The sequence below is a fragment of the Pleuronectes platessa genome, chromosome 7 (genome assembly GCF_947347685.1).
Source record: "Pleuronectes platessa chromosome 7, fPlePla1.1, whole genome shotgun sequence".
NCBI classification, from domain to species: Eukaryota; Metazoa; Chordata; class Actinopteri; order Pleuronectiformes; family Pleuronectidae; genus Pleuronectes; species Pleuronectes platessa.
This window is the reverse complement of record NC_070632.1, coordinates 24,011,505-24,034,679: the sequence shown is the minus strand read 5'-3', so window position 1 is coordinate 24,034,679 and position 23,175 is coordinate 24,011,505. Positions and strand designations below refer to the sequence as shown.

At 42.7% G+C, this 23,175-nt stretch overlaps 1 protein-coding gene across 2 annotated transcripts in view; it reads left to right on the top strand.

The window, feature by feature from the left end:
* Positions 1-23,175, top strand: part of cadps2 (Ca++-dependent secretion activator 2) — a 127,000-nt gene that overhangs the window by 90,733 nt on the left and 13,092 nt on the right. The window contains exons 20-23 of one of the 2 annotated variants that reach the window (XM_053426863.1): positions 1,113-1,127; positions 3,768-3,842; positions 4,400-4,483; positions 4,668-4,700. In XM_053426863.1, coding sequence (XP_053282838.1) covers positions 1,113-1,127; positions 3,768-3,842; positions 4,400-4,483; positions 4,668-4,700 — 207 coding nt within the window. The remainder of the gene's footprint in view (positions 1-1,112; positions 1,128-3,767; positions 3,843-4,399; positions 4,484-4,667; positions 4,701-23,175) is intronic. The other variant, XM_053426864.1, reaches the window with a different exon arrangement.

Sequence of the window (23,175 nt, the reverse complement as noted above, 5' to 3'; positions counted from 1 at the left end):
TCTGAATGCACGTCATTAATAGATTGTATTAGAGGATTTGAGATATGTTTGATATGCTTATCGTTTGGGGGGGGGGGGGGGGGGGGGGGGGGTTGTTGTTGCCGGAAGTGGCTTGATTGAAATCCAGGATCTACAAGCTCCCATTTCTGAACTTGTTGTATATATTAGACCCTTTTATGAGTTGCTAGATAAAAAAGTAACTACTGTACTTCATAAGCTAGTTGGTAAAGCATGTTATTACAGCAGAGATGAGCTCAATTTTAAAACATTTCTTAAACTTTTGTTCCACCATCTATCTAACTACGTACTCATGCTCACTGCTTCAACATGTGGAGAACTGAGTTTGACAGACCTGCTATACATAGCTACGGTGGCTAAGCTATGATTGGAAAGTTACTGTTTTTCACCAGTCAAGGCCGTCACAGGTACATTGACATCACATGATCTTAGGGGTACTTATATAAGTTTACAGTATCCGTAACATACAAAATTCAGATGTTTACCTGACCCTACCAATGTCATGGCTGTAAACATGGCACGGTTTACTTAATAGGTTTTGAAAGTGTTTTAGTTTAATTGCTCATTATTAAGAGGAAATGGCTTCCTGCTGCACTAGCATCACAAGCAGACTAAGATATAATAACAGGCTTAACATCCTAAATGGACATAGCAACAAAAAGGAAATCTTTGAATTTTGTTGTCACCACTTGAGAAGTGATTGTGGCTTTCCAAACGCAGCAGCTGTTCAGTCTGTCGGGCCGAACTTCATTCACCCCAAAACAGAATAACCTTGATGATTAAATGTTTTTGGATTAAGGAGTGAATCGTTCTAGGGACTTTTCAAAGGGAGAAGATATTTACAACTTGTCTGCTTTCTGCTAGTTTCTCCATGTTGTCAAAGCCAATAGTGGAATTAGCTTTAAGACCCACAGAGACTGAAATCATGATTAAAACTTGATAATGTTTGACTTTATAGCTCTAACCAGAACTGGACTTTAATGTTAATGCTTTTTTCTATTGATTGGCTGACTATGTTTGCATTCTTTTCTTTGTCCCATGTTCTCCCCGTACCCCATGTCCATGTGTCCTGCACATCATTGTTTGAATCCCAGATTGACAAACAATGGGTAAGTCTCCTCCATCGACTCATCACCATTTTTCCTTTCACACCTCTCCACAAATCTCAAATCTAAGCACATGGTAGGACAGTGGGTACTGCATATTTCACATCTTTCCTTACTATTCCTTAAAACTCCTTCATTGATTGAATACATTTGGTCCAGCTACTCAGTTATAGGTGGAGCAAAGACACTGAATAACATGCAGTGTTGGGGCCTTTAAGGGTCTGAAGACTTGATCTAAATCATTTACCAGCATCAGGTAAAAAAAAACAATGTTCGGGATGTTAAGGACGTTTTCTGGAAGCTGGTGAAAGTAGAACTCCGTCAGCTGCTGATGTCTTATGCAAAAGATTTTAATGCAGACTTGATGCATCAAGGAGACCAGAAGGTGGAACAATATACAAATGCTAACAAAGTAACATGAGCAAGTGTCACTCCCGAGTCTGAAGATATCTCCCACAGCATCCCAGTATATATATTCCTTTACTTACATCACCCATTCTAACAGCACATCCATGAATGGCTAGAACTGCTGTCAACCCTATGTTACATGTAGGTGTTCACATCCTATTCGATAGTTAAGCCTAAAGTATGCATTCCTTAATCACACTGTGTCCTTACGTCTTGCTACTGGTGTAATGCGGAAAAAGGTTGGAGTTGGTGCCTCTCTGTCTTTGGCATCTGAATAGGATATGACAGTCCATGAGCGTAGACACTACAATGTACTGATGGTTGGTCCTTTATCTACAGTATAACCTGACCTTGGGTACTGCTTAGAGAGAGAAGGGAGTATCTTTGGAATTAGCCCGGCACTATTCTCCTCTACAGATATAATGTACAATACACATTATATCCATAATATATAGTGGCATATACAGTATTGTGTGACAATGGTCAAAACTTATTCAACACAGATAGTAAATTGTGAAATTCTCTGTTCAGCATCTCAGAGCAAAACAATTTATTTGTTGGCCACACCCCGCCCTGCCTTCATGTTCACAGCAAGGTGTTCACTATATACTCAATGGAACACATTGTCTTAACACACAACATGAGGCACAGCTGAGAGAGGCTGACCTCTTGCTCGCATGAAAGTCCTAGAAACTATCTTCAAAAGAAAATAGTAAAGGTTTGTCAAAAAAGATGCTAAAGGTGTCAGGAAAGTCAGTCAATCTATCGACAAATTAGTTTTTTCAAGAGGTATCAATCTGACCCCGGTCCAGACCCTTCTCTTATATATTCTTTAAAAATTTGCTCCTCCTCACCTTTTCTTCTAGTTTTTTGGTTTTATGTGCAGACATTGGGTGTTTTGCTGACCAGTTTTGCAGATTCGCCCGCAAAGAATCTGCACTTGACAGTTTAATCCAGGCGAGAATCTCCTGCTGGATTCATGAATTCTTCCTTTACAGTCCCTGGTCTAAATTGGGGTGATTAACTGAAAACAATGAAAATGCTAATTTGTCTGCAGCCATTTTGTTGCTGAGGTAATTTAAATAGAGAGTGGTGGGGTCGTATTGAAAGTATGACCCAGCTCAGAATCTAAAACATTTCACAGAGCTGAAGTAGCAGCGACGGCGGCTGGAGCTCAATGAACAGATAAATGTTTTTAAAAGCAATAATTGTTCTTTTCAGGTTTAACTGTGCACAACTTCTCCTCTCTGCTTTTTTGCGGATGCCTTTGTAGAGAAAAAGAAGGCGATTGCAGTGATGTTAATTGACGTTAGGAGTGGGATAAAAGAAAAGCTCTCAAGATTTGCCAGAAAGATTTGGCGCACTGAAAAGGAACTGCCATTTTGCGGACTTGTGGGGGGGGGGGGGGGGGGAAAAAATAAACCAGAATTAGGGCTGGCAGCGGTGACCTCCCTCGACCCACAATTTGTCAGCGATCTGTGAGCTTTGTTGATTGAAATTTTTAATTTGGGTGTTCTTTAGACGGCCAGTGAAAGGCCATTGTCGCCAAGAGATGAACTCCCCTGCTGCTGCTGCCTTTCAGTGCTCAGCCCCAGCCTTTTTTCCTCTCCTTCCTTCAAGGGAAAAGGTGCCATGAATATGTTTTTTTTTTTGTGGTGGGGGCGGGGTAAAACGAGACATGAAATGGCGGATTAATTGAATCTTGTGTGAGCCTTTGGTCCTCGCAGCTGGACCGGTGCTTTAGAGAAATACAAGGCTGCTCTAATTGTAGGGAGACGCACAAAAAGTATCCTTCAGATTCCTTCGCTTTTCCAGCGCAGACGGGAATGTCATTCAGCTGCATAATGGTCCTATTAGCTGCTTAACTCAGCGGCGTTACACGGATGGGAAGGTTTTCACACCTCGCTGTGCTCAGAGGGAGGGGTGAGGTGTGTTTGTGTGTGTAAGTGTTTGTGTGTGTGTGTAAGTGTTTGTGTGTGTGTGTGTAGACTTGATGTTGCAGGTTTTTATTTTACAGCTCAGACAATCCTGTTCAGTATTTCAGGGATTCAAGGAGTCAGTTTTAGTCTTTGTGTGCCATTAGTTTTTTGTAAATAATGGAATATTGCTTCTTGCCCCCACCCCCCTCCCTCCACACAATGTCTCCCCGGCGATACGTCTCTCCCTCACCTCTGTACTACCCCCCCCCCCCCCCCCCCACACACACACACCCCCCAACCCATCCCCACCCTGCAGCAACAGTACCACTCCAAAATCGATGTGCTGATTGACGAGTCATTCAAAGAAATGATTTCCTCCCTCATCTCAAAGGTAAAATCTCTTTCTGTCCTCCAATCAAATTGTCTTGCTCTCTCTTTATTTTTTTTGACTTTTATTTTATTTGATGCTTTTCAGCATTATTTTTTTTTAGATGGAGGGAGTTGGGTCCAACCTGACTGCTTTTAGCTCTGTTATTTATTCTTTGGAGTCAAATCTTATTCTTTTGATTAATAATGAGCTGCTTTGCTTTAACTCCGGATCTTTTTTCGTTTTTTTTCTTATTATTATTGTAATAATTATCACTTACATTAAGTATTTATTAAATATTACATGTTGATCTTACTTATTTCATTTTAGTTTATCTGAATTTTCTTTATTGTTGTATGTTTGTGAGTTGGCTTTATGCCCTTTAATAAACACAGAATGTTGATTAAAAACAAAGTAAACAAGTAACGTTTTTCAGAAACAAGATGATCCAACAGACTATTTCAACATGTTCCTAATAAAAATACATTTCTTGAACTAGATGTTGAGCCATAAAGGTTGAAAAATGATTTTGAAAGGGAAAATAACTGCAGTAAATTGTTGTGCTCTCCTCCCGTCCACAGTTTGCCGGTGTTTTAGACGGCGTTCTCTCCAAGCTCTCGAGATACGATGAAGGGACGTTCTTCTCCTCATTCCTGTCTTTCACAGTGAGTAGCCATGTTTTTGTTCCTGCAAACATAGAGCAGCAAGCTGTCTCTTTCATCACTCACATAGGCAACCTGTTATTTGCTGGAAACCAAATCTTCCCAGCTGAACTTCAGTGTCATTCTTCTTCTTCTTCTCCTCCTCCTCCTCCTCCTGCTCCTCCTGCCCCTCCTGTCCCCCCTAAAGGTGAAAGCTGCTGCCAAGTATGTGGAAGTCCCTGTGAGTCTGTCGATCTCTGCCTGTTTTATTATTCACCCTGTCGATCAATTTCATATTTATGTTTCCATCCACACGGTAGGAGTGAAAAATGAAGCAGCCTAGAAACGCAAAGCAGCCGCTCTCTGCTCTTCCTCATGTGCTTGTTGTTTTCTTTTATATATATATAAATAAGTTTGTCATCACACTGTGTTAAGCATGTGTGAAAAATAAAGAGTGGTTTTATTCCATCTGCAGCTCCAGAACAAAGATCACACAACAAGCCCAATTAATTCCACTCTCCCTCTGAGATGTGTTTTGTTTGAATGTCGGTTTGTGGGCGGCGGCGCTCCGGTGCCGAGCGCTTAATGAACGACGCGGCGTGGCAAGGATCAGGGGCTGCGGCGGGGGAAAGCTCGCGGAGGAGATGGGGTCGTGCACAAAGCATGAGTTGACGTGTCAAGGCGATGAGGCGTTAACATCGTTATGTGATGCTGAAAGTGTGAAGAAGAGAGAGGTTCAGTCTCCAGAATTAGATCTCACTAAGATCAGCTGACCCCTCATTTGCTAAAATGATTAACAGCTCAAAATTTACCGAGAACAATTCCTCTGTGATTAGTTTTTATTGCAAGTTTATCTTTTCTTCTATTCAATATAAATTCTGATAGTTTTTAAAAGCCTCCACTGGGATCATAGATATTTTAAAATCAGTCTCTCAGGCTTTAATCCAAACACGTTCGAGGAGCATTTCATCCAAAATGAAAACTAATAAATTAAAAAGGGAAGTGAAATGTTGTCACAATGGTTAAGCTGTAATTAGATTTATTTGTCGACAATCATTAAAACAAAAAAATCCTTTTGAATGTGACCAAACAGGTTGACACTGAATTATATTTATGCCCACTCTATTCTAATTACTTCTTTGAATGGTAGTTCCCTGCACCACCTTCCCTCTTTCAATATATCAAGATATCCAGTGTCCCAGTATCCTCTGCAGTTTTGTTAGGGTAGTCGTTGGATGTGTTGACTTTATTGCAACAAACACAATGTAAGGTCCTGTCTCATCTTGAATTATCTTTTTCTTTATCTCCCTGAAACCGCTAACTTTCCACAACCTTAAATTCATTAGCTAAACATTTTAAGAACATCTCTTGTAAGTTAAATGAGAAAGCTTTCAATGTACGTTTGGCAACGATGAAGCTACTGAGAGCAACTGCTTAGCTTAGCATGGAGAGTGGAAACCGAAAGGAAAAGTAGATCATTCTTGCAAAAGACACAGGACACAAATATAACCAGACACAGAAAAGCACATAATTATATATGGACAAAGCCAGACATTATAAAAGCAATCACGGACATCACTAAAGATATTCAGTTAAATTTTTTAACTTGGCCAGTGGAAATATTGAATGGTTGAGCTATTCCTTTAAGGACACGCTAGTTTCCATGAGCATGTGTTGTAGAAGAAGATTATGTTAAAGACATTATCGCAGAGTGTAACAACAAGGGTCATGGTTCATGTGGTTATATTCTCTGATCAACACTTTCCAAAAGGTGGAGAAACTGAGATTTCAATCACTGCACCTAATTAAAAGCTTCCTATCTTCATATTTTTATGATGTGTTTTTAATGGGCATCACAGTTAAGACAGTGTAAATTATGTGGTACATTTTTCCCTTATAGTTTGTTGTAACTAGTTGTGTTGACCTTCTTATATGTGTGGCAAAGCAGGGCCAAGTGCAACAAAGGTGTTTTTGATAGTTTCAGACTAACCTGTTTTTCATCCTCCCATCCATCGCCCATGTTGTTAAAATAGCAAGTGCACTTGTGCCCATGAGCACCCACAGGCTTGTCTGTCTTAAGAAGTGTGATCCAGTGGATTGTTAGTACTTGTTGTCTTGAGTCAGTTGAAAGAGACCAACAAAAACCTGGCCTGAGGTCAGTCGCTCAGTATTTCAAAGTCACTTTCAACCTTAATATGAAGACAGTAATGTACAATTACACTTTACACAGACGATCTGCTTTCACTCTGATTGGTTTAATGCATGTTATGCACAATATACAGTTATGATTTCAATGAAGACCCCTTTTATACTACTAAAGAAAAGACTGACATCTGGCTTTTGTCTGCAATCGGAATGGATTCTATCAGCATTCACTCCAGAGGCAAATGATAGACACAGGTTTTTGAACGTGTTACTATGCCATGATAGCAAGGTGATGGAGCGCCTCAGTTTTTGGTGAGTTTCTGACATTGAACATGACGCTCTGGGGGAAAAAACTAAAAGTTAAACTGCTGTTAGTGGGTAAGGAAACTTATATACCGGCTAATTTAATTTAAAGGGAGACTTCAACCCCTTGGAGCCATGTGCCTGCCGTAGCAATGTCTTTTTCTGCTGCCAGCATAACAAAAGATGTGATGCTGATATGGCCCAAATGCACTCTCAGCATGAGCTTTAAAGATCATGCATTCAAACAGTTCAAATCAAGCACATAATTTAAACCCTGTATTTTTCCCTTTGTGACTAAAGTAAGGACAAACAGGGTTCTCAAATATTTTGTATCAAATTATGGAGATTAATAAAGAATCAAGGGCACAGTTCTTTATTCATAGGAGCCCATTTAATTAACATTACGTGTATTAAGTGCAGAGAAATGCTGTGATTTCTCAGCATCTACAGCATTTTATATTGTTTTTTATTGTTTTGTATATAAAACATTACGCTTGATAAAACCAAGCCCGAAACAGCAGATGTGAGAACATCCTGCTCTGAGTCATTTAACAGCTGAGCGAAAGAGCAGCACAACCTCACTCAACCTCCCTAATCCTCTGCCCCATAGTACAAACTTCCTCGTCAGCCGCCTCCTCCACCGAAATTATAATGTAACCGCTACCTTGGCCTTTTGGTCTTTTGTGTGGAGGGAACCTGATGCAGGTAAGCCTCTTTTACAGGTGGCATGAAGTGGGTGGGGGTGGGCTGAGCTGCGTTGCAAGACAGCTCTACCTCGCAAGACAGTTTTTCCCCCTGCACCTTTGACACAAAGAGATGAGGCTTTGAATCTAGAGTTGGTTGGTTAGGTGGTTGTTAGGTTAGTTTGGTGGTTGGTTGGGTAGTTTGGTAGTTGGTTGGCAGGTTGGTAGTTGGTAGGTTGGTTGGTTGGTGTGTTGGTGGTTGGTTGGTTGGTTGGGTGGATGGTGTTTTTGTGTTTGCAATGTTCTTTGCTTCAGTGAAAACATGTTGGAGGATGGTGCAAGTCATTTTCCAGTCTGGTATGTCGTAGCACATTCAGGTATTCACTGGCAGTTAAGCGCATAAAAGCATGCAAGCATTTTTTTATTATTATTTTTACGTCATCTTCTTCATGAAATGTGCATCATTCCGGGATGAGCAGCAGCTCGTCTCTGCCAGTGTAACATTAACTGATGTCAACTAACAAAGCGGCAGTGGAGACTCACACCCTGTATTCACTTATGAAGATATTTAGCAAAACAAACAGAGACTTTTACAAATGCCTTCCAGATTTTTGGGAATCGGATTTTGGAACACATTTTGGAATACATGGAGCATTTACTTCATGTGAATCTACTGTTGCTTTGTGTAAAGCACACTATTACTGGCTTTTATGAGAGATCTGCCTTAACCAATATAACTGGTATTAGACCAATCCTTCATGTAAAATATATCGCCACCTAGTGGCCCGGCATTCTCGTTTGAGCACCTGTAGTTGTTTTTGTGTTCCTGTTTTTATTTAACTATTTTCTAATAATTTGAATTCTTATTTTTGCATTAGTTGCACTTTATATGTTTCATGTGTCCATTTTAATTTCCTGTTTGATCTGATTAGGATGTCACCTGGTTTCCAGGTGTATTTTTCATATTGTTTACAGCCTCCTCAGCTGAAGCAAAGACTCCCCTAGAAGACGACCAGTAACTGCATCAGTCCCCCTCCCTCACAGGCCTGATCAAGAGATTTTAAATCTCTCACTGAAGGTTTAGATGAAATTTAAGTGATAAAATAATTTAACTTCAACCAAACCTTCAGTGCAGGTTGGTACTTGTGGTGAAGTGTTTTAAAATTACACAACTGATAGTGAAAAGCATTGGAGAGGAGCAGTGTGTGTCTCACACATTGACTCACACGTGTTGACGTGTTCACGCCTGTACAGCCAAGATACAAGTGACTGACAAGCCACACATGCTCATATCAAGCAGAAACACAAACATTGGAAGAGTTATCACCATGACTGGCTCTACACCATCTTTAACACAACACTATCCCGCAGGGCCGTTTCCAAGCTGTCTGGGGCCCAAAGCATCAGACAAAATCATAATAACTGAGGATACATCCCCACATATATGTTTAAATGTTAATTGTGTCACCTTTGCTATGTTTACGCCTTGCGTTCACAATACTCATTGGACTGCGTTTTATTCTGTATGTTAATAGTCATGTGAGATGTGTTTTCACGTGTGTTAGTATGGATGGAGATTGTAGTGTTCTCGTGCAGTGTGTTGTAACTCTGACTTAACACCGAGTTAAACCGTAGCCAATGAAGACAGAGTCGTAGTAAGGTTGACCATTTACTGTCACAATTCCTCATTAACAGACGGTGAAAACTGCAAATAAAAGAATACAAAAATACTGAATGTACATTTGACTAAACAGCATGTTGTACATAGTTGTAAATAATAATATAAACTGTCTAACACTGTATGAAGACATTCTGATGCCAATTGCATTGATTTTAGTTTGTACACAATTGCTAACCAAAACGTTTTTAACAACACATCAAACATTATTTTTAACTAAATCCACTCTACTATATTATCTTAAACATGTCTTGCATTGATTAAACAAACTTACGGCATTGCCTCTTAGATGCTTTCATGTGGATTCTAGCGGATCACAATCAGAAGATGCACATGTCTGCCATTCCTTCTACAGAGGTAAGATTTTTAACAGGAAATGACGTCACAGGAAGTGACTAAACCGGAAGTGACATAATCGCAAACCTAAAACGGCAAAATAATATGAATTTATACATTGGCTTATTTTAACCGTAAAGTAATTATTCACATCCGTTTTTACATATACATATTTAAGAAATCAATGTAAGAATATTAAATGAGTGCCAGGAGAGACAACACACTCCCCGTCTGACCTATGTGAGGTCACTTAGAACTTGTACCGGTCTTGAACATTGTCTTTAGATCAGTCTTCAGGAAGGAGCAGAACAATCTCTGCAGTCGGTCGGAGAAAGGTTTTAACATTGCCTTGGTCAGTTGTTTTCACTTCGACCTTCCTTACATGCCCATCTTTCCCAGGGAATGTGGCATTGACTCTGGCCATAGGCCAGTTGTTGCGAGCGGCCTGCTTGTCCCTGAGCAGAACCAGATCTCCAACCTGAAGATTTCTGCGGGGCACTGTCCACTTCTGTCTGTGCTGCAAGGAAGGTAAGTATTCTCGGCTCCAGCGGGTCCAGAACTGGTTTGCGAGGGCCTGGACTTGTCTCCATTGCTTTGTGTACAGATCCTTGTCGGAAAAGTCTCCAGGAGGAGGTGTAACTCCCGACTTCTGTGTAAGGATCATGGACGGAGAAAGTATGAAAGGTTTCTCGGGATCTGTAGACACAGGTAAGAGTGGGCGTGCATTCATAATCGCCGTGACTTCCGCCATTAGTGTGCAAAGCACTTCATGGGTCAAGCAAGTGTTTTGCTGTTGGAGCATTGAGTCGAGGATTCTTCTGGCAACGCCAATCATACGCTCCCAGGAACCTCCCATATGAGAGGCGTGCGGGGGGTTGAATTCCCAGCTACATCCTTGTTCACCGAGGTACCTTTGTACTGATTTGTCCATCCCAAGCTCCTTGCTTGCTCCAACGAAATTGGTGCCGCAATCAGATCTTAGCTGTTTAGCTGGGCCTCTGAGTGCGAAGAAACGTCTGAGGGCATTTATACAACTGGATGTGTCCATAGATTCGATTACTTCGATGTGAACAGCTCTGGAACTCATACAACTGAACATGATGGCCCAACGCTTGCTCTCTGCCTGTCCTCCTCTGGTGCGTCTGATTGTAACAGACCAGGGCCCAAATACATCGAGGCCCACATATGTAAAAGGAGGGCAGATTTCAAGACGTTCTGAAGGCAGGTCTGCCATCTTTTGTTCCTCCAGCTTCCCGCGTAGCTTGCGACAGGTTACGCATTTGTGGATTACTGAGTTAATGAGCTTCTTGCCTCCCAAGAGCCACAGTCCTGCTGCCCTAATCGCTCCTTCCGTCAGGTGACGGCCTTGGTGTCTCACCTGCTCATGGTGATGCCGTGTGAGCAGTAGGGAAATGTGGCTCCCTTTGGGCAGAACTATTGGGTTCTTCTCTGCGGTAGCAAGATGAGAGTGCTTTAGTCGCCCTCCAACGCAGATGAGGTCACCCTCCAAGATTGGGTTGAGTGTCCTCAGAGGACTGTTCTTTGGTATGGTTTTGTTGGCATGGAGAACTGCCAGTTCTTTTGCCAGGACTGTTTTCTGAGCTGCTTTAAAGATAACTTTCCTTGCTTGTGCCATTTCGTCTAGAGTCCGAGGTAAGTTACATTTATGCCAGCCTTTGCACCTGCTGTCTTGGTTTGAATGTTTGCAGGATCTTGCCATGTGCACGAGGAATGCAATTCCTCTTACCAGTGAAGTAAAGGTGGAGAAGCGCTCGAAACGACCAGAGGTGAGTATTGATTCCTCCAGGTAAGTAGCTGAAGTTTGTACCTGTGGTCGGATTTCGGAGTCTTTTTCAGGGTCGATTAACCTGAATCTCTCAGCTGTCTGCGTTTTCTCCGCTGGTGGCTGACGCAGGAAAGAAGGTCCAGTGAACCAAGAGGTCTGTGCCAGGCGGGATGCGGGTAAAGACCTTGATGCGTAGTCGGCAGGGTTCTCTTCTGTACATACGTAGTGCCATTGCTCGGGCTTTGAGGACTGCCGGATTCGTTGGACTCTGTTGTGGACATATGTGTAGAATCGCTTTGTTTCGTTGCAAATATAGCCAAGCACTACTCTGCTGTCCGTGTAAAACGTAATGGCATCTAACTTCAGGTCCAGCTCATCTTTGATAAGATCTGCCATCTCTGCTGCCAAGACAGCGCCACACAGCTCAAGCCTTGGTATTGTCGGTTCTGACAGGGGTGCCAGCTTGGCCTTACCCATAACGAAACCTACTTCGGTCTTCCCATCTTCCTGCACCATCTTCAAGTAGGCCACAGCACCGATGGCTTTGATTGACGCGTCCGAGAACACACACAATTCCCTGTGGACAGCTTTCGTGAGGGAGGTTGTCGTGTATGTGCGCTGAACATGAAGCTGTTTCAGGTCTTGGAGGGAATCTTTCCAACCTGCCCATCTGCTTGATTTGTCTTCTGGGAGGGGTGTATCCCAGTCAGACAGTTCGGATGTAAGCTCCCTAAGGAGGGCTCTTCCCTGGATAGTGACGGGTGCCAGTAGACCCAGGGGATCAAAAATGCTGTTGACTGTGGAGAGGACTCCACGTCGAGTGAATGGTTTATCCACGTTTGATGCTGAGTAAGTGAACGTGTCGGATGTGATCTCCCAGAGCAGACCTAAGCTCCGTTGTGTGGGTTCAGTTTCTCCACTCAAATCTAGGTCTTTGACGACTGGAGCGCAATCTTCGGGCGGAAAAGCCTCTGTGACTACTGGGCTGTTTGATACGAACTTATGTAAGCGTAGGTTTGATTCGGCGAGAGAGGCCTGTGTTCGTTGAAGAAGATCGATGGCCTCGGTTTCAGACGGTAGTGATATTAGGCCATCATCCACATAGAAATGTCTTTCCACAAACTCGACAGTATCAGCTCCATGCTCTCGTGCACCCTCTCTTATGGCTCTTCGCAGCCCATAAGTGGCAACAGCAGGAGACGGTGAGTTGCCAAAGACGTGGACGTTCATCCGGTACTCAACAACTTCCTTGTTCACGTCACTGTCTTTATACCACAAAAACCGGAGGAAGTTGCGATGGTCTTCGTGCACTAAGAAACAATGAAACATCTGTTGGATGTCTGCGAGGATTGCAACTCTCTCTTTCCGGAAACGTAAAAGAACCCCAATGAGGGAGTTGTTGAGATCGGGTCCAGTGAGGAGCACGTCGTTGAGGGAGACACCGGAGTACTGCGCACTGGAGTCAAAGACAACTCTGATCTGATTGGGTTTCTGAGGGTGATAAACTCCAAACGTTGGGAGATACCAGCACTCCTCCTCTTCTCTCAGCGGTGGTGCTTCCTCGGCATGTCCATTGGCAAAGACCTTCTTCATGAATGTCACGTACTGTTCTTGCATCTCCGGTTTTCTTTTCAAGGTTCGTTGCAGGGATGCAAACCGATTGAGTGCCTGCTCTTTGTTATTTGGTAAAGGCCGTCGTACTTCTCTGAAGGGCAATGGGGCGACCCAACTGTTAGCGTCGTCTCTGTAGACGTTTGTGTCCATTATCTTCATGAAGATGGTATCTTCCACTGATGGAGCAGGTTTGTTGTCGTTCTCAGTACGGTTGAACACTGTCTGTCCCAGCATTCTCTCGGGTGCTGTTCCAGAGCTTTGATGTGTCTCCTTGACGTGCATGAAGCTTGTACAGGGTTGAAAGATTGAGTGGCGACCGCTGTCCAGCACATTCGTCTTGAACGTGTTGACTGTTGGTTTATGTAAATTACCCAAGCACACTTCCCCTATCACTACCCAACCCAAGTCCAGACGTTGGGCAAAGGGGGCGTTATGTGGTCCGTTGACCTGCTGCCTTACCTTGTGTGCCCTGAGAACATCTCTTCCTAGCAGCAGTAGTATTTCTGCCTCTGGGTCCAGTTCAGGGATGTGCTCTGCAATGTGGCGGAGATGAGGCTGATGAAAAACAGCGTTTGGTGTTGGAATCTCAGACCGATTATTCGGGATCTCATGACACTCAATGAGTGGTGGGAGAGAAATGAGAACTGTGCCGTCCAGTGACTCGATTTCGAATCCTTCTGCCTTCTTGCCGGATGTTTCTATGATGCCAGAGCAAGTTCTGAGATGGTACAGGAATGGTTCGCTCTTCACACTGAACCGCTCAAAGAACTCTGGTCTTGCTAATGAGCGATTGCTCTGGTCATCCAGGATTACATAGGCTTTGATGGCCATGTCCTTTGAACCCTTGGGGTAAAGCTTTGCGAGACAGATTTTTGAGCATGAACGGCTCCACTGGCCTGGACCGCAAACTTCTGTGCATGTTGCTCCAACGACAGCCATGTCGGGATGATCTCCCTCCCCGCCGTACTCTTGTGACGGTGGAGGAGCCTTGACAGTTTGAGGAGGTGGGCCAGGGTGCATGGCTGTATCATGACCGGTGCTGTTGCATTCAAAGCACATCACAGGGGACCTGCAGTCTTTGGCAAGATGGGAGCTGGAGGCACAGCACTTGAAACATATTCCTTTCTCTTTGAGGAAGGCCTTTCTATCATCGAGGAGTTTGTTCCTGAATGTTCTACACCTTTTAAGGGGATGGGGTTTGTTATGTAATGGGCAGTTATTGTTAGGGTCGTTGTTGGTAGTGGAAATATCCGTTGTGTGAACCGAGATGGGTTCGTTGTTGATTGTTGAAATATCCGTTGTGTGAACTGAGATTGGTTCGTTGGTGTTCAAGTTCCGTGAAAATGGTTTGTCAGGTTTGGTGGGTGTTGTTGTGCTGCCTTGATAATTAAAGCTAGGGTCGTTGCGCTTTTTTGCCTCGTAGCTAATAAAGTTGCAAAAGTACTCGAAGGGAGGGAAGCGACGGTTGTTTCCTTCTTTGTACCGTGACCCTGCAGACACCCACTTCTCCTGAAGCCCGTAAGGAAGTTTGTCTACGATTGGTCCAATGCCGCGTGAGGTGTCCAGGTAGGACAAGCCGGCCAGATATCCATCTTCTTTAGCACCTTGGATCTCCGTAAGTAGATCTCCAAGTTCACGTAACTTCAAATGATCCTTGGCTGAAATCTTCGGAAAGTTGTCTAAGCGCTGAAACATTGACTTTTCAATGACTTCGGGGGCGGCATAGGATTCACGCAACCGTTCCCATGCTTTGTCTAGAGCCAGATTGGGGTTGTTGACATGCACCGATCGTATGCGTTTAACCTGTTCGCTAGATTCTTTTCCCAGCCATTTGGTCATGAGGTCCAACTCTTGGGTTGCTGTGAGGTTAACTTCACTGGCTGCACTGGAGAAAGAGGAGTACCATGCCCGATAATTCTCTGGCTTGTCATCGAACTGGTACAGCCCTGAAGTCACAAGGTCTCGTCGTGCCAAATACTGTGCCAAAGGCTCCCCTAAAGGGTACATGGGTGTGCCAGTTTGAGGGGAATGTAGCGGAGTATACGACGGAGCATGAGCGTGCATGGTGGGGTTAGCTCTACTAACCTTCGCCTTTGTCTCAGCTTTAGTTGGGTCATGTAAATGTGGTGGCGATGGTTGTTTACTGTCAGCATTTTCCTTGCTGACAGGTTGTGGTTGATAGTCGTCTTCCTCCGCTGGATGCCATGTCATGAAAGTGTCATGTGACTTTGCCTTAATTGAGGGAGCAACGGGTAATAGTGAGGAAGGAGAACGGTTCTTAAGGTCGATCTGGGATTGAACGTATTCACTGGTGCGTTTAATTTTCATCTTTTCAGATTCAGATTTCCCGTCTTCGACAACAGACTGCATCGCCTCTGCGTCTTCCAAAACTTGAGCTGTCACCATGGCTGCGTCAGCTTCTCTATGAAGGGTTAACACTTCCAACTCTGTGTCTATTCTTGTAGTTTCCAATTTATTTTGAGCATCTCTAGTTGCTCTTTCTGCCTCTCTAGCAGCTTTTTCCATTTTTAGCTTAGCCTCCTGGCTAGCATATAAAGCTCTCACCTTTGCAGCTTCTGCTTCAGCCCGGGCGCGGGCTGCGCTTACTGATGATGCTGATGTTTTGATGCTCTTAGCACTGCCGACAGACGATCTGTTGCTTGCCATGGCGACCACTTCAAAACATCCAATGCTGCCTTTTCACTGTAGTGTTCTCGTGCAGTGTGTTGTAACTCTGACTTAACACCGAGTTAAACCGTAGCCAATGAAGACAGAGTCGTAGTAAGGTTGACCATTTACTGTCACAATTCCTCATTAACAGACGGTGAAAACTGCAAATAAAAGAATACAAAAATACTGAATGTACATTTGACTAAACAGCATGTTGTACATAGTTGTAAATAATAATATAAACTGTCTAACACTGTATGAAGACATTCTGATGCCAATTGCATTGATTTTAGTTTGTACACAATTGCTAACCAAAACGTTTTTAACAACACATCAAACATTATTTTTAACTAAATCCACTCTACTATATTATCTTAAACATGTCTTGCATTGATTAAACAAACTTACGGCATTGCCTCTTAGATGCTTTCATGTGGATTCTAGCGGATCACAATCAGAAGATGCACATGTCTGCCATTCCTTCTACAGAGGTAAGATTTTTAACAGGAAATGACGTCACAGGAAGTGACTAAACCGGAAGTGACATAATCGCAAACCTAAAACGGCAAAATAATATGAATTTATACATTGGCTTATTTTAACCGTAAAGTAATTATTCACATCCGTTTTTACATATACATATTTAAGAAATCAATGTAAGAATATTAAATGAGTGCCAGGAGAGACAACACAGAGATTATTACTGATATGGAGCTAAAGCGTCTGTCTGTGCAGACACCATTTTAGTGTTCTGGAGGCGTGGGGGGGGGGGGGGGGGGTACCTATGTTCACTGTTTGATTCTCACCAAGGATTGTGTAAAAAAAAAAAAGAGTTGAAAACACTGAACTTGCAAAACCCTCCAAATGTGTCATCTGTTAATGTTGGTATCACAACTCAGCGTATTAATCAACACATTCATACAATAATACATACCTCACAGCCTATTTGAGATAGAAGTGATATTTTGTATTTAACCATCATAAATGGTTAAATGATCTGCAAGTACTCAACACGCACCTGGCAGAAATTGAAATTATTGTTTGCAAAATTACCTGGCATTTCACTGCCCTACTTCCCCTCACCCTCCTCTGCTAACCTCTCCTCCCTCTCCCGCTTCAATCCTCACTCCCTTCCTGTCTGGCTCAAAACTCTGCATTGTTTTATACTCAAGTTTTGTTTTTTTGTTTTTTTATTGTCATACATTGACGAGCATCCAGGCGGCCATTATCCAGGCGGGAAGGGGATTAATGATGTTTGGCTACAAGTGAAGAAACAGTGAAGGAAACAAAACAGGCAGAGAGCAGAGCGTGACAAGAGTGCTGAGCTGCTTGTATGTGTTTTTTTTTTTCTTTCTGTCGGTCTTTGTTACCTCTCGTGTTAAAGTCTTAATCTGGCTGGCTGGAACTGTGCCGGCATCTCCGAACTGTCAGACTGCTTTGTCACCTCGTCAGGACGAGAGAAAGGAGAGGTAAATGACTGAGACTAGCCTTAAGGGGATGGAAGGGGGGAAATTGATGTTTCAAGTGACAACAGGGGTAGTGATATGTTGCCAGTGGCTCACACACACACACACACACACACACACACACACACAAACAAACAAGCACACACCTTAACGTTGCAATACAGATTTTTCTCTCACTTTGACACTGTTCACACTTGCACAGAGTTTTTCATTTTTGCTAAACTGATTTTAATCATTCACTCTCCACCAGACACATTCCACCGCGGCAGCCTCCATTCTTCTGTTTTCAGATTTTGTACCTGGCTGCAGGGACTTGGCTCCTGTTTAACAATGAGACCAATCTGTGAAGACTCAAATTTGCGAACCATTCAGGTTCTTTCACAGAAAACTGGTAAAACTATTTCTTTATGGGGCTGTCTGTGTCCACGGCAGCTTTGTCATATTGAAACAGGAAAGAGGCAAACACAAACTATTTGCATAAAGTTTTAAGAACACTTATGTGTACTAAGGGAAACTAAGGGACCTTAAGCAAACCATGAAAAGCAGCCACACGCCATGCCGACACTGACATTTGGAAATACAGTGCAGTTGGATATTCCTATTCTCAAGTCAGATTAATGCTGGATTCTCTGGGCTGCACAAATGATGGGTCACCTGGAGAAATTATGTTGCATTTTGGCTCATCTATATAAACAGCTCCAGCTTTAGAATCAAACTCATTGAAAGAAGATGGATCCCTCTTTCTTGTAGGATTTGTAGAGATAAACTCGATCCATTGACTAAAACTAAGACCGTAGTGACTGCAGGTTAAAATGGTAAACATCAGTTCTGACTCTGTGGTCTTCAAGCACTCTTAGGTAGGGTCCTTCAAAGGATGAACCTAAATAGGTAGTACTGGATAAATGTGGAAGGAGGTGATATTCTTTGTCTGAGCCTCAAAGTGGTCCTTGGCCTTCTAGGCAGGTCGTACACTGTCTATAACAAACACCATGTATAGACCATTAGTAGTTCACAGCTTTATCTGGTGTCAGGACATTTCGGGCCAAGGGTGATTGACTTTGTATTATCATAACTGCGGCCCCATGTCAACTGTGCACCACTTGATGAGTTAAAACAGGTGGATGGTTTTGTTTTTTTAGAGTTTGAGAGAGTTTGGGTACTTGATGTTTTCAAATTCCGATTTTTTTATGCTTTCCCGCAAATACCCGCTTCTACTGCTTGAATCTGCTCTGCTTGTTCTCAAACTGTGTGCCTGGACAGATCAATCCAGGAGCAGAGGAAAAATCTGAGAGCATTGGAGAAATTGGAGAGCAGATGTTTCACATGGATACAGAGTCAGTGTTAGGAGAAGAGCTGAAGCCTGAGTCCTGCTCTCAAATGGAAAGAACATTCTCTTGAGATAGGATAGGACGAAAAACCCATAAATGGGGAAGCTAGCAGACAAGTGCAGTAAATCCATGCCCCAATACATGTGGGTTTCAAAACTCTGCAGCATAGGGAGGAGTATAAAAGAGTGAGGCATGTTTAATACCTGCATTATGAAAACTTATTTACAGCTGCCACCTGAAGGTCATATGGGCTTGTTGTGGTGGTAACCTAGAAAATGAACTGTTGGACACTAGTGGGGAAGCAGTGGCGAGAGAGGACGCCTCTCAGCCGTCAATCAGGCCAGAATCTTGAGGACAGGACTAAAGAACTGTTGGACCAGAACTCAAGGACTGGAAGGAGTTTTGATCAGTCATGAATGGGTCCAACAGTTTGTCATTACCGCTGGATTGTTGCTCAATAATGACCTTGAAGATGTTCACGAAGGATCAACATTGGCAGCATTCCAGATATCCTTTCTGAATGGCAAACATTCTAGAAATGATTGGAAGAAACAGTTTTGAAATGTATCTACATTTACATTGGTCTGACCTGAAAGTGTCAATAGATCAGAGAGAACATGACAAGTATCGTAACACACCCAGTAACCCACACATGGTTGATTCTCGTCAAGGTTTCCGCAATGTCAGACTCTCCTCTTGCTCCAGAGAACTATGAGGAACCTGACAGGCCTGTCAATCACTGGGCCTTGGCCTCCCTCTCTTTCTGGATGAACACTCACGCAAACTCTTCATTTCCTGCTCACATACACACCAGATGCCCCTGCAGCCATGTGACCCCACTTTAACCTCTGGTATCTGCAGGTTTTCACGACCAGCAGTCCATCTGAATTACAGCTCAGCAACTGTGACTGATCTCCGTCTGTCACTCGCTGTTAGAGGCCTGTGAAGCAGCTGCTGGGACTGTTTTTATCCACAGTTTTATATCTGTCAGAGAGGTTTTGCTATCTTATATTTGATGTTTCGAGGAGTCCTCACATTGGAGTAGTTGCGACCAGATAACGGTTGGTGCTTTTAATTGAAAAGTGCATTAATTAATTGTCAAAACAGTTGCCAATTAAATTTCCATCAGTCAACTAGCTGATGAGTCAACTTATTATTTCACCTCAGTTATACCATGTGTGTGGGTGTTTGTATTCACACATGGATATAAGTGCCAACAGCATGGACATGACTGTACCAACGCTGGCAAATGACACAATTTACTTCAAGCATGAACTCACACACCCTCCACACTATGGGAATTTGTAAAGCAGAGTTGGGGATGTTTATTGCACATTTTTATTAAAGATCAGTCACACAGTGTCCTTGCAAACAAATGAATTTGTCATAACTGACATCTGACATAACTCTGCATAACTGTAAAGCCCCTTTTCTTCTAACATCTGGCTTTTGTCTAAAATGGGAGTAAATACAATCAGCATTCGTCCCGGGTCAAAAGACTCTGCAGAGGACAAGGGTTTTCATCAGCTCCAGCTCTGATCGACAGTGATGGAAACACGACACTCGGGTGAATGCACTAATTTGGTAAGACGACTAGGTGAGAGAGTCCGACATGATTCACCAGGGGGAAAAACCGAGGCGAACTCTTCCAAAGGGAAGAGATCAATCGCCTTTTTTAATGGGCCTTTATACCTTTTATATAAATAGTATATCTGCAAATTTTGTTATAAAAGAAGTATAATGCAGTGGAGTGGCAGCTGGCAGTGAGCTCCCCTGCTCGTCCACTTTCCCACTGCTGCCTCTTTGCTTGTCAAATCGCAAACTCAAATTAAGGCTCATGATGCTATGATGTGATGGAGTTTACTGCCGTGATCCATTTGTTTCCTCAAGCACTGGCAAGTTGGTTAAGCAAACAGTTGCAACAACCAGTTTGTAACATGCCTTTTGCCCTTAAGTAAAGCCAAAAGGTCTCTGGGTTTCTTGAGGCTCCATATCCGTGTTTTTCCATGGGTGAATTGACGGGCCATGCTCAGCGGCACTGGCCCCCCGGGGCCGACAACATGCAGGCTCAGAGGAAACAGACGTGAAAGATGTCAAAGCAATTACAATAAGCATTACAGTTGTAATCTCCCCTGACAACAGGGAGTGTGAATGAACAGGGCTTTACCCACTTGTCTTGCCTCTGGCCTCTCCCCGCCGAACAAACCACTGCTTCCACAGCAGTTAACGTTTCCTCCGCTGCAGCAGCTCCAGCAGCTTCTTGTTACTCGCAGCACAGAGAAAGTAGATTATTTGTTCTTCTTTTCACCCAGCGAGCAGCAGGTGATGCTGAATGTCTGCTCCCTGTGTTGTTGTAGTGTAAACTAGTGTTATCCCTGACCAAAACCCAGACAGACACATGCAGAGCTCTATAGATGTCTGTGGGGGAATTCTTTCAAATAAATCAATGCATTGCATTAGAGTTTTTTTGAATTGTATTCGGCTGATAGCCTACTCACTAGAACCTCTGATCTTTACCTAGATGAGCAGCTGTGATTTGTAAGACTGAGGTATGCTTGAAATGACAGAAAATCTAAATGACTGGAACATTAACACAAATAGATTTAATGCTTTATTTGATATCATCATGAAATGAAAATATTTATATTTCTGACCCCTTGTTGGTCTCTCTCTAAAGACATCCCCTTGAACAGGAAATTGGAACAGTTTTCTTACATTTTACAGATTAATGATTATCAATAGATTTGTTAATTTCAGCCCTATAAATATATTTTTTTTAAATATAAAAAATGCAAAGCTTGCATCCTTTAATTATATGATATATTGTCTGTTCTAGTTCTTCATTATTTTAAAACCAAGGAGTTGTACAAATTATTCTTCTAAGTTTGTGTTTACTTTTCAAGAATTACTTGACATGTAGAAGACGTTATCTCCTGAATGTGTATTTTTAGTGAATCTCAAAGACCGAAAGTATTTCCACACATCTCAGGATCGTAATTTGTTAAACGAGTGTGGCACAGGCCAAAGAGAAGGTGACATGCTCCTCATTCTAGGAAAGTAATTAATTCATTTAAGAGATGAATTGTGAATTCAAGGCAACAATGTAGTAAATTGTGAGAGCATAAAAAAGGCATTAAAACACACACTGAGCATTTGTACAATTGACCTTGAAAAATGTATGATTGTGCAAATAAGAGGTAAACTCCAACAGAAGCAAGTTGACCTGGTAGTATCAAGGGGTTGTGTCCCAGAGCAGCAAACATTTGGACTGAAGGTTTTCTTTTCATACAGAATGTGTTGATCTTTTGAACGTTTTTGTCCATGTGTTTAATCTAGACACATGAAGAAAAGCATAACTTTATTTCCTTTGTTCCCTCAGATCTGTAGTCATGAAGTGCCAGCATGATTTTTGCAAGTGTTGCAACTAAGAGCACTTGTTTTCATTATAAGAAAATGTGTGACCGCTCTCACATTTATGGTTCTCCTACAGAGATCTTGGTCACTGTATTTAAAGATAAATCAATTAAGAAATATGTAAAATCACTTTTTTCGACACGTTAGTGGTTGTCACGCTCTGAAGTTATTATTTATTTAACCCACAGTGACTCAGACCCTGTGCAAACCTGCAAAGTTACAGCTCAATATTTGAGACCTGATTTGTAATTTTAAATATAGACTATGGGCCCAATGTGTGGGGCTTCTTGTTGATGTCTGACTCATTGCTCTGTGGACCCCCAACCCCTCGGAAACTCTGTAGTCCTCCTTCAAAAGCTATAATCAGATATCTAATATATTTATAATGACAAGAAGAAGGAATAGGCAAGAGCATAACAGCACATGTGCTGTGTAATGGCAACATTCAATCATTGTAAAGGCTTCATTAAAAACAGTCACGATCAGCTCTGCCAGCTTCCTTTTCTTTTCTAACCTTACATGTTTGTGCAAAGAGGCAACTACTGCACAGACGTGAATACAGTACATGGACCATGCTGGCAGATGTATACACATCAGACATTTAATCTTATTCAGAGTTCCCCAGAGTAATCAAGGAAAACTTTGATTCATTGACTGTGGGTCTTCATGCCCACAGAGAAACCAGACAGCTCAGAGTGAACCTGGGTGTTTGGTCCATTAGTACAGATACCCAGTAAATACAATAGAGCTTAAAACACAAAGAAAGTTGGAGCTTTATAGAGTTTGACCATGATGGAAACAGTCCAGTCATTGATGATGATTGGTTTTTAATTTCCCTGTAAAGCTCTGGCTGGTTGGCTGTGTGTGATGTGGCCAGTGATACAGAGGTATGAGAGTCAGGCTCGGAAACATGGCTCATCTCAGAAACACTGAAGAAAGAAACACTCAGTGAGAGTCGGCATTGACTTACAGAAGATATCTGTTGCCAGGACGTTCATTGTTGAATGTTCTCCCTGCTGACATTGTCTGTTCCATACTGTCTGAAAAACACAGCTGCTAAATGTAAGGCTCCACGGTTGTTCTGAAAGTGTGCAGAGGTCATCATGTACACAGGCTGTCTACACTCCCGTGTGGTTCTAGCATGTCTGAGGAGACATGTGCACGATCAATGCCAGCCATGTTCACATTTTCAACATCAAGCTGAATAAAACTGCCTGCTCTGCATGTGTGAGACTTCTCTGTGTTCAGCGTCCACTCTCCTCATGTCCTCAGTCCTCTCTCTGCCCTCTCCTC